The 14,883-nt window shown below is 36.4% G+C and overlaps 3 protein-coding genes and 1 long non-coding RNA gene across 4 annotated transcripts; 1 reads left to right on the top strand and 3 right to left on the bottom strand.

Moving 5' to 3' along the window:
- Positions 1-7: 7 nt before the first annotated feature.
- Positions 8-1,952, bottom strand: LOC120274734 (pentatricopeptide repeat-containing protein At1g08070, chloroplastic-like). Its single transcript, XM_039281268.1, is given in 2 exon segments — positions 8-175; positions 177-1,952. Coding segments are annotated over 2 exon segments (1,779 nt in total). The 5' UTR covers positions 1,854-1,952; the 3' UTR covers positions 8-73.
- Positions 1,953-2,686: 734 nt separating this feature from the next.
- LOC120274745 lies at positions 2,687-4,560 on the bottom strand. The gene is made up of 3 exons (XR_005540979.1): positions 4,551-4,560; positions 4,304-4,365; positions 2,687-2,722 (listed from the first exon to the last, which is right to left on the bottom strand). It is a non-coding gene; the product is annotated as an uncharacterized LOC120274745 (long non-coding RNA).
- An 88-nt stretch (positions 4,561-4,648) lies between these two features.
- Positions 4,649-5,330, bottom strand: LOC120274740. The gene is made up of 2 exons (XM_039281273.1): positions 4,788-5,330; positions 4,649-4,689 (listed from the first exon to the last, which is right to left on the bottom strand). The coding sequence occupies exons 1-2, from the start codon at positions 5,285-5,287 to the stop codon at positions 4,668-4,670; spliced, it is 522 nt and encodes a 173-aa protein (XP_039137207.1). The 5' UTR covers positions 5,288-5,330; the 3' UTR covers positions 4,649-4,667.
- Positions 5,331-6,090: 760 nt separating this feature from the next.
- LOC120274735 (cyclin-D-binding Myb-like transcription factor 1) lies at positions 6,091-14,658 on the top strand. The gene is made up of 10 exons (XM_039281269.1): positions 6,091-6,171; positions 6,668-7,707; positions 8,053-8,137; positions 9,278-9,389; positions 10,094-10,206; positions 12,423-12,520; positions 12,670-12,746; positions 13,126-13,200; positions 13,830-13,892; positions 14,407-14,658. Exons 2-10 carry the CDS (start codon positions 6,745-6,747, stop codon positions 14,540-14,542), a joined length of 1,722 nt encoding a protein of 573 aa, XP_039137203.1. The 5' UTR covers positions 6,091-6,171; positions 6,668-6,744; the 3' UTR covers positions 14,543-14,658.
- Positions 14,659-14,883: the final 225 nt, after the last annotated feature.

The following is a 14,883-nucleotide window of genomic DNA, read 5'->3' as shown; positions in this document are numbered from 1 at the left end:
CCTTTGAAAGCGTTTGCTTCCTTTCCATCACTTGGAATGCTCTCTTTCCATGGGTTGAACTTTCTTAGCAATGTCACCAATAATCCCTGCAAGAACAAACTCCCCCTCCAAAATGGTGAAACCGGTTTCTATCTCTAACCACAATTTCTCTCTTGTAAACCTTTGAAACAAGCTTCAGAAAAAGAGTGACAATCCTTGCAAACTCTCAGGTTCTTCACTATCCTTATAGTGCAATTTTGTTGAGTTCTTAGCATTCCGAAAGCCAGAGCAAGCTTCTCACTGTGGTGCATCAAAGTTTCTTCCTTTTCCTCTTCCACAAGGTCATAGGAAACCAACTCAGTATCTGCAACATAACCAGCAACCTTCAACTTCATTCCCACTTCCTCTAACATCTTATAGATCTCATCCATTGTTTCCTTCTCAAATCGGCTTGCAGCCACAAACTCGTACACCACATTGTCAATCTCAATTGAACTGCATCCAGGCACTTTTTTTATTCTTCTCTGGTTCAACATCGCCCTCACCTTTCCGACTTCATTCCACCTTTGCTCACGAACTAACATGTTCGCAAGCAATACATAGTTCTCCGCATTCTCAGGCTCCAATTGAAGAAGGTTTTCAATCACAAGCTTGCCCAATTGTGTGTCTCCATGAAGCCTACAAGCAGCTAGCAGTGTCCTCCATATGACAGCATCAGCTTTCATTGGCAGTGTTTTTATAAGTTCATGAGCCTCTTCTAGGAAACCCGCTCTTCCAAGAAGATCCACCATGCAACCATAGTGCTCAATTCTCCGCTGCACACCAAACTTCCTCTCCATGTCGATGAAGAGCATGCGACCGATGTCAACAAGCCCTTGGTGACAACAAGCACATAGAACACCTAACAAAGTTACATCATCCGGCTTAGTTATTTCCCCTCTAATCATCATGTCAAAAGCTTCCAAAGCAGCTTCTCCTTTTCCATTCATGGCAAACCCGGATATCAACGCATTCCAGGTGTATACATTCTTCAAGCTCATCGTCCTGAAAACCTCAACAGCCTTGTCCACCACACCGCACTTCATGTACATATCAATCAATGTGGTACCTACAAACACATTAACCCTCAAACCTTGATGCTTAATATAGTTATGAATCCATACTCCTTGACTCAAAGCACCCAAGTGCGCACAAGCTGAAAGTGCGTTGACCATTGTGACCTCTCCCATTTCTACACCCGATCTCTTCATCTCATTGAATAACTCATGTGCTTCCTTAAATCTCCTACTATGCACAAAGCCTGTAATCATCGCATTCCAAGTAACCGAGTTCCTCTCTGGCATTCCATCAAATACTTGGCATGCATCACTAATGCAAGCAAGAATAGCATACATATGAACAATAGCAGTGTTGGTGAATACATCATGACAAGCACCAAACTTTACAGTACAGCCATGAATGGACAAGCCAAGGTGTTTGAGATTCAATTGAGCAACAGATTTGATAAGCGGAGGGAACGTGAAGAGGTCGGGTAGGACTCCAATTTTCGGCATTTGTGTGTAGACAAGGATTGAATGAAGATGTTTGCCAGAATGAGTGTAGGATTTGATAACAGTGTTGCAAAGGGTGGTGCCAATGAAGTGTTGGAATTGTGTGAGTAGTAGAAGAAGGTGGGAAGGACCAAACATGGAGATGGACACATCTATGAGATCTTGCAATGAAGAAGAGGTCATGGAGGTGTTGGTGGTGATGATTTGGGAAAGGGTTTGGTTCATTTGGAGGATTTGATAACTAGGTTTCTTGGTTGCATGGAAATGGATCCATTTGGGGAAAAGTTTGCATCTTGGCATCATTTTCATGCAAACAAAGACCATTACTCAGTGCTCTTTGTAGAGTAGTGACAGTAATGTAAGTTACGGGAAACTGTTTCCAAGAGGATAAAGAACATGAACAATTGTTGCAATCTGAGAATTTAATCTTAATAATTCATTGAAAATTTGGTGTTTGGCATAAAACAACAAAGAGTACAATCTAAATCTATGATCCAATAATTTGACATAAATACAAAGCCGAAATTTGTAGAATGGCCCTTAATTTTGTTCGGCCACACAATCAGCATTTCCAATTTCCCTAGAAAAGTTTGAGAAGCGTGTCAAGAGACGAAGGAATAGATAAGCATTTTATGTTAAATGGTTTGAGATTGATTGTAAATACCTGTCTGAGTTAATTATCAGTATTGACATAATTGATAATGTCAAAGTTTGCTTAGATGCTTTTCTATCTTCCGCTCAGCGTATTCATGGACAATGCTTAGAGTGCTTTCCCTGTGACGCAAGAAAAATTCAGCGAGCAGAATCTGGCTTTCTTCTTGTGTCAAATCACCATGCCGACCCCTGCACAATGATTTATAAGCAAAACTATCACAAACTCATTTCTTTTTCCCTTCCAAAGAAACAAATTTCATTCAAGCAAGAGAACTGTAGATAATGTACATCATTCAGTATTATTTTTTATGAAATTATAAAAAAAAAGTTAATTCATGGTGTAAACTCTTGCCACATTTGATAACTAAACATCGCAGGCAAGTAATGGAGTGGCATTACCAGTCGAGAAACTCTATCACATACAGCATGATGCATGAGGATCCCTGCTGCAACTGAAACATTGAAGGAATCAACCATGCCATTCATAGGAATACAGCAGTGCAAAATCAGACAACTGCAAAGCCTCATCACTGATACCCCTGAAATTTGGCATCACCAGGATCAAGTAACAAATATCAAAGAAAGGACTACTACAGACACTTGAATGCAACAGAACATAGTGCATCAAAAACAAAATATGGTCAACATAAGTCGCACATTCAACTTCATAGGTCACACAAATCACAATTGATGGATCAGATAGGTAAACAGAGATCACATGGCCGTTTGTATATCCTGTGAAAAGGTCTAATTATATGTATAACCTCCAAAAGCTTGTCATTGTTTGTATACCACCATAAACATTAAAAATTAGCCTAAGACCTCAGCATAGTTGTCGAGGCGCGCCTAAGGCGCAAGGCACACAAGGCTCAAAGGTGTGCGGCTTTATGCATGTCAGGCAGGCGGTGTTAAGAAGGCGCGCGCCTCTACGCCTAGGCGCCAATTGAGGGCTTAGGCGCGCCTCCATAACATCTACCAATTTTGTTACATTTTTTTACTTTTACTTTGACTTTTAATCTTGTCCACACATCTTAATGATTGAAAATAAAAGAAACCTACGTAAAACTAAGACATGCAATCAAAATCCAGTTAAAATTAAGGCAAGCATAGCAAGTATCACACAAAGTTGAACACTTCAATTTGAGGCCATCAAAAGGGAAAGATACGGCATATGTTAGTTTGAGAACCCGCTTGATTCTTAGAGATGATGATGATGAAGAAAATTTCGGAGATGATTATTTAGATGAAGAGTGATAAATTTGAAGAGATAATTGATGATGTTGGTGGTGATGATAATGATGATGGGCTTGATGATTTTGATAATAGTCACTAGATTTATTATTCGAATTAGGACTTAGGACTCGATGCATGCATTATGTCATGTTATTGCATTATGTATTGAACATTTGAAAATTATTTGTATGTTATTATGTATGTTTGTATATTTTCTGTGATATTAATCTTTAGGACATTCTAAAAATTTAAAATATATAACATGAAAGCTATTTTTCAATTTTTTTTAATTAGTACATTTAGTGTTTCTTAGGCGCACGCCTAGGCCTTGCACCTAGGCCCCAAGACCCCTTGCATCTAAATGAACCTTACGCCTTTGAAAACTATGGACCTCAGGTTAAATCTCTAGTTAAGAGATGTTTAAAAGCAAATATAAAATAAGAAACTCCCAAATTGCCTCTAACTTGCTTTTGCTTAAAACCACTTCAAAATTTGTTCTTTCTCCCTCACAAGCCCCATAGCTTTCCACATAAACCAAATGATGGATTATTACAGAATGATCTATAAATTGATTCTTGAGCACAACAAGACATAGTGCATCACAAACAAAACTTGGCAAAGAGCAAGTGCAAACCACCATCAACAGATCATCCCTCTTTACAATTTTTACTTATCATTGCAAAAATGGGAGAACAGTTATGTATCATTACAGATCTCACTGAAATTGAGGAATAGAGTTCAATCAGGCATCTGTAGGGTAGAAAATTACTAATGTATCAAGAATGAGTCTGTTATCAAGGGAGAATATGTTCAGGGACAATGACAGAAAACATTACTTGTAAAACCAAAATGAAGAAAACAAAGCATAAGCAATTACAGGTACTCACATATGTTCATTCCCAACAACTATAGCCGTTGGGCAAGACCAATCCAACTCATATGCAGAAACCTACAAATCCCATACAACTCCATGAGAAAAACACAAAGCTTAATCATAAGGTCCATAACAACGACTTCAAAATGAAGCAAGTATTAAAACTTCACAGCAACTCAGTATGCAAAGAAACTAATGCCAGTGTAGAGAGAAAATTATCAATAATCATTGTTCGCCAAGAGTGACACTGAAGCCATTACCGCATTGTTTTCCTAAATGTGTTGTTGCAATTCGATAACCTCGTGATCTCAGTGCCTGAAAGCACTCCACAGGTGACTTCAGAGCTCAATGTCAAGCTCATTTCTCAGCACCCATGCTCACATGCCTATTGTCCTTATACCTAGCCAACCAAAAACACCAACTTTTAAGCAGCAAACAATCAAACACCACATATACACATACTTCTACGAAAAAAAGGAGAGATTTTTTTATATCACCCTAACATCAAGCTGCACCTTTTCCTGCTATCCGGGGAAATAACATGGACGGACTGGATTCCAAGTGCATCGGCGGAACGGAACGCGGCGGAGACGTTGCCGAAGTCAGAGAGGCCTTCGACGACGAGACAGACGGAGTAGCTCCTTCCGACAACGGCCTGCCGCATCCTCTCCTTCCGAGCGTCTTGAATGTACGGGTCCAGCGCCTGGATAACCTCCCCGCTCCTCAGAGCCATCGATCCCACTCTAAAGACGTCAAGATACGGGAACCAACGATTAGATTCAGGAAACCTCCGGCGATCCATCTTCATGAGTCGCTCGATGCCGTTGGTGTCGGTGAGCAGCTGCTCGACGGTGTCACTGGAGTCATCAGTGGCAACAGCAGCAGCGGCGGCAAGGGTGGAGAGCTGTCGCCCATTGAAGCATAGACCAAGAGGAAACGATGAGAATCGGATGGGGAAATTGGGAGGAGAAACGCTTAGGGTTTTGAAAGCGCACATTTGAACGGAAGCGGTGGAGAAGAAGAAGCTGTGGAGCTTTGGATAGGACTTGGAGTGTAATTTTCATCATTTTCATTTGAAAAGACGCTTTTGCCCTGCACAAGATCCGACCCGAATTGGATATTATCGGATTCGGGTTCCGACTTGTGTCCTGGAACTGTTCCAGTGCTCCTTCCCAGACCCAAAAATTATCTATTTAATTGGATTAAAAAAAGTATAATCACCAAAATAGTCTCTGTACTTTTTTCTTTTTTCTTTTTTGATCTCTCTATTCATAAATGCTCCCGACTAGACCTCTACTTTTAAACTAAGTGAGCACATTTTCTAATAGTAGAAAGACTGGTTGAGAGTATTTTTAATTAAGTGAGCACATTTTCAAAAGTAGAGGGACGGGAGCATTTCTGAGTAGAGACCAACTAGAATATTATACCAATTAAAAATTCAAATTACTACCCTAATATTTTTTTTAATCGTTTTATTTTAGAAGTTTTTTTAAAGTATTAAATGTTATTTTTTTAATATATTTTACGATATTTAATAAATCATATTTAACTGGCTAATTTGTTAAATTACATTTGAAGCATATTTGTATGAATTAGTTAAAATAAATAAATAAATAAAAAATCGGAGAAAAAAATATAAAACACTAGCGATATTTTAAGTTTGAAGCATATTTTAAATTTAAAATAATTATTGAATATATTTTTATGAAATAGTTTTGTAAATTAGGATTTTACAGGGTCTTTTCTGCAAAAAAACATACAAAGTTATGTTTTTTTTTAATATGAACCCGGGCTTTGTTTTGGTAATCCCTTCGAGTTTCTTCGCCGCCTTCACCTCCGACTCCGACCTCGCCGGCGTTCGTCTAGAGTAACCAATATCCGGTGAGTCCTCGGTGCTTTCCTTCCAATTATTTGACCTGGCATTTCAATTGATTAGGGTTATGTTGATCGAATTTGGAATTGTTGCAATTTGGCTTGTTTGAGATGTTTGTGAGATTTAATCTATAAAAATTCCAGCTTTTTCTTTTTTTGGTTTCTCTCTTTTATTTAAGCAAGGATTGGCTTTGGATTTTTATCATTGTCTCATTTGGATTAGGTCTTGAGTGTTGGACGTATATGATTGCATTTTGTTTGGATGATATTGTGATTTATTGATGATGAATTGTGTAGAATCTTTCCTTCTGCTTGTTAAAATTTCATCTCTTTGTCGATCCTTAACTTTTATTGTTGGTTGTCTTAATGGGCAATATTTAGTGAAGCAAAAAAAAAATTTCTTTAGAGGTCTTTCACTATTTGTAAACAATTGATTCGTTAATTTGTTTACATCTGTAGTTTGAAAACAGTATTGTGATGTTAGCCATGATTGAACTGTTTGCAGATACCAGAAATTTTTGAGTTGAGGAAATGGAGGAGTAGAAGAGGAAGAAGAAAGCGGATGATGAGATAGTAAGAAGAATGGATTTTGCTCATGGTGATATGGGATACTACTATGAGAAAGTTGTAGAAGAAGAGTCTGGGAAGAGTGAGAAGAAAAAGAAGTCAAAAAAGAAAAATCAGAAGGAGAGTGGTGGTTTGGAAGACAATGGTGTCACTAACAAGGAGACTGTTGATATGCGTGAGAGTGAGAATGGGAATGGGTTGGATTTAGATGGAAGTGAGGTGAAATCAGGAGAAAATAGAAAAGAGAAGAGAAAGAAATTGGATCCTATAGCAAATAGTGATTTTGGGGAGAAGTTGGATTATGAAGGGAGAATTAATGAGAATGAAAAGGAGTTGGATTCACAAAAACTTTCTACTTCTAGTTCTAGTAAAGTGACAATGAAGGAGGTGAAGGAGAAAAAGAAACGAAAGAACAAAAGTAGTAAGCTTGTTTCATCAGCATTGTTAGATACTGCTGCAAAGGCCACTGACAGTCTTGGCAGTGAAGAGTGTGAGGACTTGAGTGGGAATAAATCTGAGAGGAAGAGAAGAAGGGATGCTGATACTGTTGAGGCTGAGAAGCATGGGAACAGCAAAAGGAAGAAAGTCAAGCAAGCATCTAGAATTGTAGCTCCGAGTGTGACTGAAGAGGATGTTGGTGGGACACCATCAATGGCCAATGAGAATGGTGAGAGAAGCAATGACATGAAGGTGAAAAATAGTGGTACAGAACATTTTGATAAATCAAAGTCAAAGAAAGGTGCCAAAAATAAGGCAGCGAGGAAGGATTCTAAGTCAAAGAAGCGAGGCACAGATGATCTCAAGACTTCAGCTTCAAAGCAAAAGAAGAAGGTATCTTTCTCAGGTGATGTTGAGGTCTTCCCTGTTAACAATGCCACAAACTGCGAAGAAGAAGATGAAGAAAATCTGATCCGAGGCCAGCGTTACACGCGAGAAGAAGATGAATTGCTGAAGAAAGCTGTCCTGGATTATGTAGAAGTGAGTTATTTTTTCATGTAGCATAACTGGATTAGCAACTTGAGTTAATGGTCTTTCCTATTGTTCCTGTCTGACTATGATTTGTTCCTCTACTTGCATAGTGTTGTTTGCTTAACTATCATGTCTATCACTGAATGCTGTTTCCATCTGGAATTGCTTCTTTTCTTGTAAGTTTATTTGATATGGATGTATCTTATCCTTTCCTCTGAATATGAAAACATTGTTGCAAGAAATAATGAAACTCATCATACTCCTTGTTTATTGCCATTTCTAATTCTTTGCATGTGCTGTTAGCTGATTTACTTCACATAATAACTCCTTATTCTATTTGGGTGCTTTTTCCAGGAGAATGGACTGGGAGAGGATGGTGTGGAGAAGGTTATGGACTGTAGGAAATATCCAGAAGTTAAAAATTGCTGGAAGATTATTAGTAAGAGTTGATATCTTTGATTTCCATTATTGCTACCAAGATCTGAATTTTTCCACCTTCATTGATTTATTTATTCCATGCCTTTCATAGTTCTTTTATTTTCAGCATTATGAGCTTGATTTTGTTTTTAGCTATTCTGTGACCTGACCTTTATTTATTCCTTTTTCTTAGTACTTTTGCTATTGGTACTTCTTATATTCTCTTTTCTGTTTATGCGAACGGAGTATATTTTCAGTGGGCATATGAATGACTTAGAATTTATGTCAGTTTGTTTTTTTTTCTTTGATGGGTGTGCAAGTTAGTAAAGAATGCTAATTCTTTTCAGTTGTACATTGACTCCAATGCATATAAATCTTGTACTTTAAAATATAGCTGGATTTCTATGCCTGAGTTGCTTACATCTCAAGGCTCTTTAATTTTTTGGCCCTTTATTCTTAGTATCTTATGCATTTGTTACATATTCTCTTGCATGTTGCTCTATCTTTCTTGTATTTAAGGATATATTTTATCATTCTATTGCAGTGCTTTTTTGTGTCAATAACACAAAACCCAATTAGATTTCCTTTAGTTCTCTATTATATGAGGCATTAGTGAGGTTGTTTCTTTAGTAAATATGTGTTCCTAGGATTAAGACCAAGTCACCAAGGAATAGTTTCTTTTTGTGTAACATAATTAAAGCATTCTGCATATTCGTGAGATTTATTTTGCTTGGCAAGGTACCTTCCCTTCATAGTAAATCATAATTTTCTGCTTCGAGATATAAAGGTAGAAGGAAAATATGATCAATAATTGGAATTAAATTATCTTACAGCTTATGAGATCCCTATGTTTTTGAAACCTTGCAAATTTAAGCCAACTACCAACAAATAAGGCAAACATGGGTGACAAAATTGTTTAAGGGGGAGTTAAGAATTTGTTTGTCATGGGCTAAGTTTCAGGTCAGGAACATGGCCACATTAGATGTCTCATAACACAGAGCCCTAACTAATTTTGCTGCCTGCAGGTGCATGTTTCTAATGAGGTGGTCATTTGATGCTCTGGGATTTTCTTGTTAGCCAGTTACCATGTTATTGAACACGAAGAAACCATGCATTCATGTGATACAGGTTTGAAGTAATTTTATGTTACATGATTCTGCAGGGACTGCTCTGCCCAGGAGACCTTATTGTTCAGTATATATGCGAGCTCATGTCATATTTCAGAGGAGTGAGAGGCGCAGTTGGCTACCTGAAGAAGTAGAATATGTCAAGAAGTATTTCCACCGCTACTCAGATTCAGTTTATTCTTTAAATTTTAGTTCTCTTATTGATCAAAATTCTTGACAAACTCATGTAAATAATCCCTTTTTTGGTCAGCTTACTTCCTAGGTCGTCAAAATTTAAATTGTGCTTTAAGTTATCAACAAGGGCAATTGCCATGATAATCACACCTAGGATTTTTATTCAATCACATTAGTGAATCTAAGCAATATAACATAAAGCTATTGAAACTGAATTCATCTATTAATTATTGATTCATCTCTTAGAAAAGATCCATTTGTCCATTATAGAGATTATAGATCTTATCCAAGTAAACTTGATAAAATAAGAGGGAACTTATTCAAACGAAAACATAGCTGCACCGACTTCTTGACTTATTAGTAAATTCACCTTATAATAAATTCAAAACAAAGCCATTGGATTTGACATTTTTATGCGGATCGACATCTGAAATTACCATACTACCCTTGATATTTTGGTTCTTGAAAACACAATTTTATTTATTTTTTTTTATAGCTTCTAAACCCAAAGCATGTCAAATTACAGTGTTGTGTTGGATTCTATTCTGCATCAGTAGGATGATAGGCATTAGCACCTTCAAATCATTCATTTGTTGTGTCAGTGTTGTATTTCATCATATCAGTTTTATCATCCTAATTGTGTGCTTTCTTCTGAATTTGGAAATCTAAATGCACAGATTCCATGAGGAACATGGACCGGATTGGGCAACCTTGGCGAAAATTCTTGGGAAGCATCGGTTTCATGTGAAAAATACTTGGAGAAGGGTAAAACTATCCACTGCAAAAAAGGGTACGCTGATTTCTTGTTCTTTTTTATTATTTTTTATTTATCAGAAATTCTTGGATATCCCTAAAAAAATATATAATTATGTATACCTCCATAAATTTCGTAATTTCGTATATATACCTCTAACCCCAGGTTTCTTGAGTTTGTATATATATATATATATTTACATATATATACCATGTTGTCAAAGAAGAATCTATATTTTCTTTAAAAGATGTTATTCATTATTGCGCTCGTTTCTCAGAATTATCAACTTTACATGGCTATATTTTTTTTGGAGGGGATACATGAATACCAGTTCTTTTTTATGCTGTCATAAGATGCTTATAGCTTCTTTTTCTTTTTTTCTTTTTTTGGTGATTGTAGTACCATGGATTGTTGACTGAAAATTTTTATTTAGCTTGCATTCTATATTGTGTATTCATCTATGGCAAGAGGTATCTTCGTATTTAAAAATTGTGATGACCTGTGGAAATTCTCCTGTTAATGTTTTTATGCTTAGGCCTTGGCCTTCTCTTGGTTTTTCACAAATTAATTCCTATAGTATAAAAAATTATATTATTAAGAATATATATATATATATATCTACAGTTTGGATCCTCTGTCTTTTACAAATTAACATTGTGAAAATCTATAGTTTGCCTCCGAGCTTCTTACATATATATATAGTGTAAGAAAAATTATATTTTTAGGAAAACATTTGAAAAAAATCTATTTGGCCCTTTGGTTTTTTACAAATTAATATATATAGTATAAAAGAATCTAGGAAAATATTTATAAAAATCTATTGTTTAGTCCCCTAGAAAAAATTTCCTTTTATTTGGCCCCTCAAAAAAAAATTCTTGGCTCCGTCAGTGATTATGATCAAATTTAGAATTTCATTCTATCATATGCACAAATGAATGATGAATGCTGATGGCCATACGAGTTACCTTCAAATGGTGATGATGTTTGATCATCCCTAGGAAGAAGTTAATGGCTATCAATCAGTCATGGAGGCTGTTTGATGAACCCCTTCTGTACACATAAACCAACTCATCATCCAGATAGATGCTCTTGTGTTGCTTTATCTTGATTTTGAGATCTTTAACTTGTCAGAAACCTGTGTCCATGCTGAGTATCAACTGTTTCAATGTCAGATAGATCATAGCTTATGTTTGATAATCTTGTTAGTTTGTTATTTTGTTTTTCTCTAACCTTATAGAGGAGGGTGTAGTGAATTAATCAACAATTCAATCTAATCACTAGAATTTCAATGAGCTTACTCAAATATCTCCAATCAAAAGGTAGATCTGTGATCTATATGCATTATCACTTCGATAGTTGCAACAAATTCACAGAATTCAGCAGATCAAGTATCAATTACCAGTAACATCAAGTCTAATTCATAAGATGATCTCAATCATCAACAACCAAGCAATTAACTACCAGAATGAGTCTAAAAACAGTAAATGAGCTCACAGAACTGTAGATCGGATGAATCTAAGCAGGAAAACAGTAAGATATGATGGGAGTGAACCACTCCTAACCCTTGCTGGAGACAGCACCTGAGAGAGGATCAGGCCCCAAGCTTCTAGCACCTTCTTTCTTCTCTACCCCTTCACTGCTCTGCTCTCCTCCTTTTTATACACCTCCCATCTGTCATACTAACTATCATTCTCCACCAATGGCTTCCTTCCTTAATGGCATGTCAGAGTAACTAACTAATCCTCACAGTCAATCATAGCCTTCCCTATTGCCAATCCTCCAGGAGTATGATAACCCGCGAGTCTAATACTCCTCTGCTTTTCTCTGATGCTCCTGCGAACTAATGGCGAGGATGCTTCCACGTCATCTGACTTATCCCAGTCAGCTTCCATACTCCCTCTCACATGCTTTCCCTTGTTTAAATCTTTTGGCGCCAAAAACAACTCCCGCGCTCTTCACAATTAATCAACAATTCAATCTAATCACTAGAATTTCAATGAGCTTACTCAAATATCTCCAATCAAAAGGTATCTTCACAACAGAGGGTCAGGAAGGGTTTAATACAATGAAATTTCAACTAGCTGATGAAAGTAGAGGCATACATCTCAGTGTTAACACTGTGCATATAGGCTTTCTATTGCCCTTTTTGTTAATTGTCAATACTTTGATGTTAAAACTTTAATGCTGGTGAACAATTTTTATTCTTCATCTGCCTCATCTCAGGTCTTCTAACTAATATTTTCTTGGCACAGGCAAATGGTCTCAGGATGAGTATCAGACTTTGTTTGATTTAGTGAATATGGATTTGCGAATGAAGGCATTCACAGAACAGAAGCCAAACCATAAAATTGTTGTGCCTTCCTCTGATGTTTCATTTACTTAATTTGATTGTTTCCCTGTTGCCAATTGTTTGTTCCTTTATTTTGTATTGTGGATTTGTTGTAGAGAAACTGTTGGAACCTCTCTCAGAATCCTGAATGATTTACCTTTTGTTATTAGTTGAGGGATAATATTTCCTGGGATCCAATCAGTGAGAAGCTGAAAACTCGACATGATGCACTTTGCTGTATGAAGTGGTAAGTTTATGCCGTAGTTGTTTACCCTTTGTTCATGATTTCTGTTATATTTCTTCTATTAAGGTACTCTTTAAGTGCAAAAGTTAAACCATGTCACAAGAAAAAAGGGTTAAAAAATCCCTGAACTTCAATAAGGTGTTTTATTTTTGATTCATTAGTAGGTTACTGTGATCAACCAACCTGCAGCAATGAGTTCTCAATACACTTATACTAAGGTGGATCTTAGAACTGCCTTATCTAATTTTGTAGACTGTTTCTGTTTGAAAAGGAGTTATTTCTGCTTGTTTCCATTGTTCACACCTTCAAGATGTTTTTTCCTTCCAAAGTTTGATTATGAACTGTTTGATTTCATGATTCATAGTTCTGTTGAATACTACAGGTATAATCAGTTAACATCACCATTGGTCAATGAAGGTTTATGGGTTGATTCAGATGACTATCGGCTGATCTATGCGTAAGACTCTTCATTTTGCATCATATTACTTGAATTGGTTCTTTATTGGTATCAACATTAAGAGAATGCCTTTTTTTTGTCTTCCTGATTTCTTTGTTTGGTTCAACTCTTACCCCTTTTCAAAGTGTGATGAATGACTATTAGATTAAAATTACCATGGAAATCAAGTGTGGGGTGAGGAGAGATTCATAGTATCTATGTATTTATGTATTCATGTCTTCATGGCTAAAGATGATTTGTTTGTTTTATACTTTTGTAACTTCGAAGTTGTGATCCAAGTTTCAAAATCAAATCAAGTTACTTGCTATGTGTGTTCTGCTTTGTGGTTAATTAATTTTAAGTTTTGGAGCATGTTGCAATAATCTTCTTCAATCCTGTTAAAAAACTAAAAGCTCGTGGATAATATATCTTTAATTCTTTATATGCTTTTTTTCTGCATCTTTAATTTTTAAACCTGTGTTTGCCAACCTATTTAGAGTTGCTCTTTGCGAAACATCTTCCAATTAATGCTCAGGGATTTGTTTCATCCTCAAGCTGTAATGCATCAAATGCAGATTGCATAGCATGTTTTTGAGATTCAGGTGTAACTGTGAGAAAGTTTTCTGATGTTAATATCATTGTTGATGCAGGCTTCAAAATGAAGATGCTTTTTGCGAGGAGGATGTTGACTGGGACAACCTTCTGGAGCATAGGTAACTTATATATCATATAGATTGCGATTATTATTCCAAAAAGAACTTAGGATCAACTTTAGAATATAGCTCAGAAGATCAGATATGAGGTTCTGAGCTATGGAGCTAAATTGGTTACAACCTCTGATCAAAACATTAGGACGAACGGCATATATTTCTAAAATCTGTCTCTATTACTGTCTTTGGACTGTATCCATTCATCTGCTTTTGAAAACTGATTGGAAGAGCCCGATGATTCTTCATTTCCTTTGTTTTTCTACTTCAACATTTGTTGAACTTATGCCAAATTGAGTCTCATCTTCAAAACTAAGATAAAAATATCACTTTTGTATATGGCCTTCCATCGCTCGAATCCTTTGCGTTTAAATCCCTCTAAACCCATCTTTCCAGTAACTTGATATAGTTCTATTTGTGTGTGAAAAATGGCCCCTTTCCTTTGGCATTGTATGCTGTTGACTCTTTTAATTATAACCATTAGATCAGAATATGACTAAAGAATGTTTCCCATTCTCAGGCCTGGTGATATTTGCCGGAAACGCTTGAAGCAAATGATCCGGTACATCGGTGGTCACCAGGAGAAATCTTTCATCGAACAAGTGGACGTTCTTTCGCAAAGGTATTGCCCGGAGATGCTTGAGTACCGAGAATGAATCTAGTCTTCCATGCATCAGCCATGTATCTTTTTGTCTCAGTTTCTCTGAATTAATGTTTAGAAACTCAGATCAAGTTATACATCAATGCAACCAGTAATTTTACACTTAATTCAGTCACTTTGTTTTTAATGTTCATGTGTGTTTGTTTGTTTTAGGTCAAGTGAAAATTTTTCCTCAATAACTGTTCATACTTGCATGTGTTTTTGCATGCAGTGAGTCTCACAAACATCTCAATCAAATTAATATTAACCTAATAATGAAAATGAACGTTGTTGTACATGTGTTGCCATTCTATTGGTTAGTCACTAAATTTTTAATTATGTTAAAAAAATCAGTTT

The sequence above is a fragment of the Dioscorea cayenensis genome, chromosome 13, assembly GCF_009730915.1.
Source record: "Dioscorea cayenensis subsp. rotundata cultivar TDr96_F1 chromosome 13, TDr96_F1_v2_PseudoChromosome.rev07_lg8_w22 25.fasta, whole genome shotgun sequence".
In the NCBI taxonomy this organism is placed as follows: Eukaryota; Viridiplantae; Streptophyta; class Magnoliopsida; order Dioscoreales; family Dioscoreaceae; genus Dioscorea; species Dioscorea cayenensis.
The sequence above is the reverse complement of the archived record's forward strand: the minus strand, read 5'-3'. Positions and strand labels throughout refer to the sequence as shown.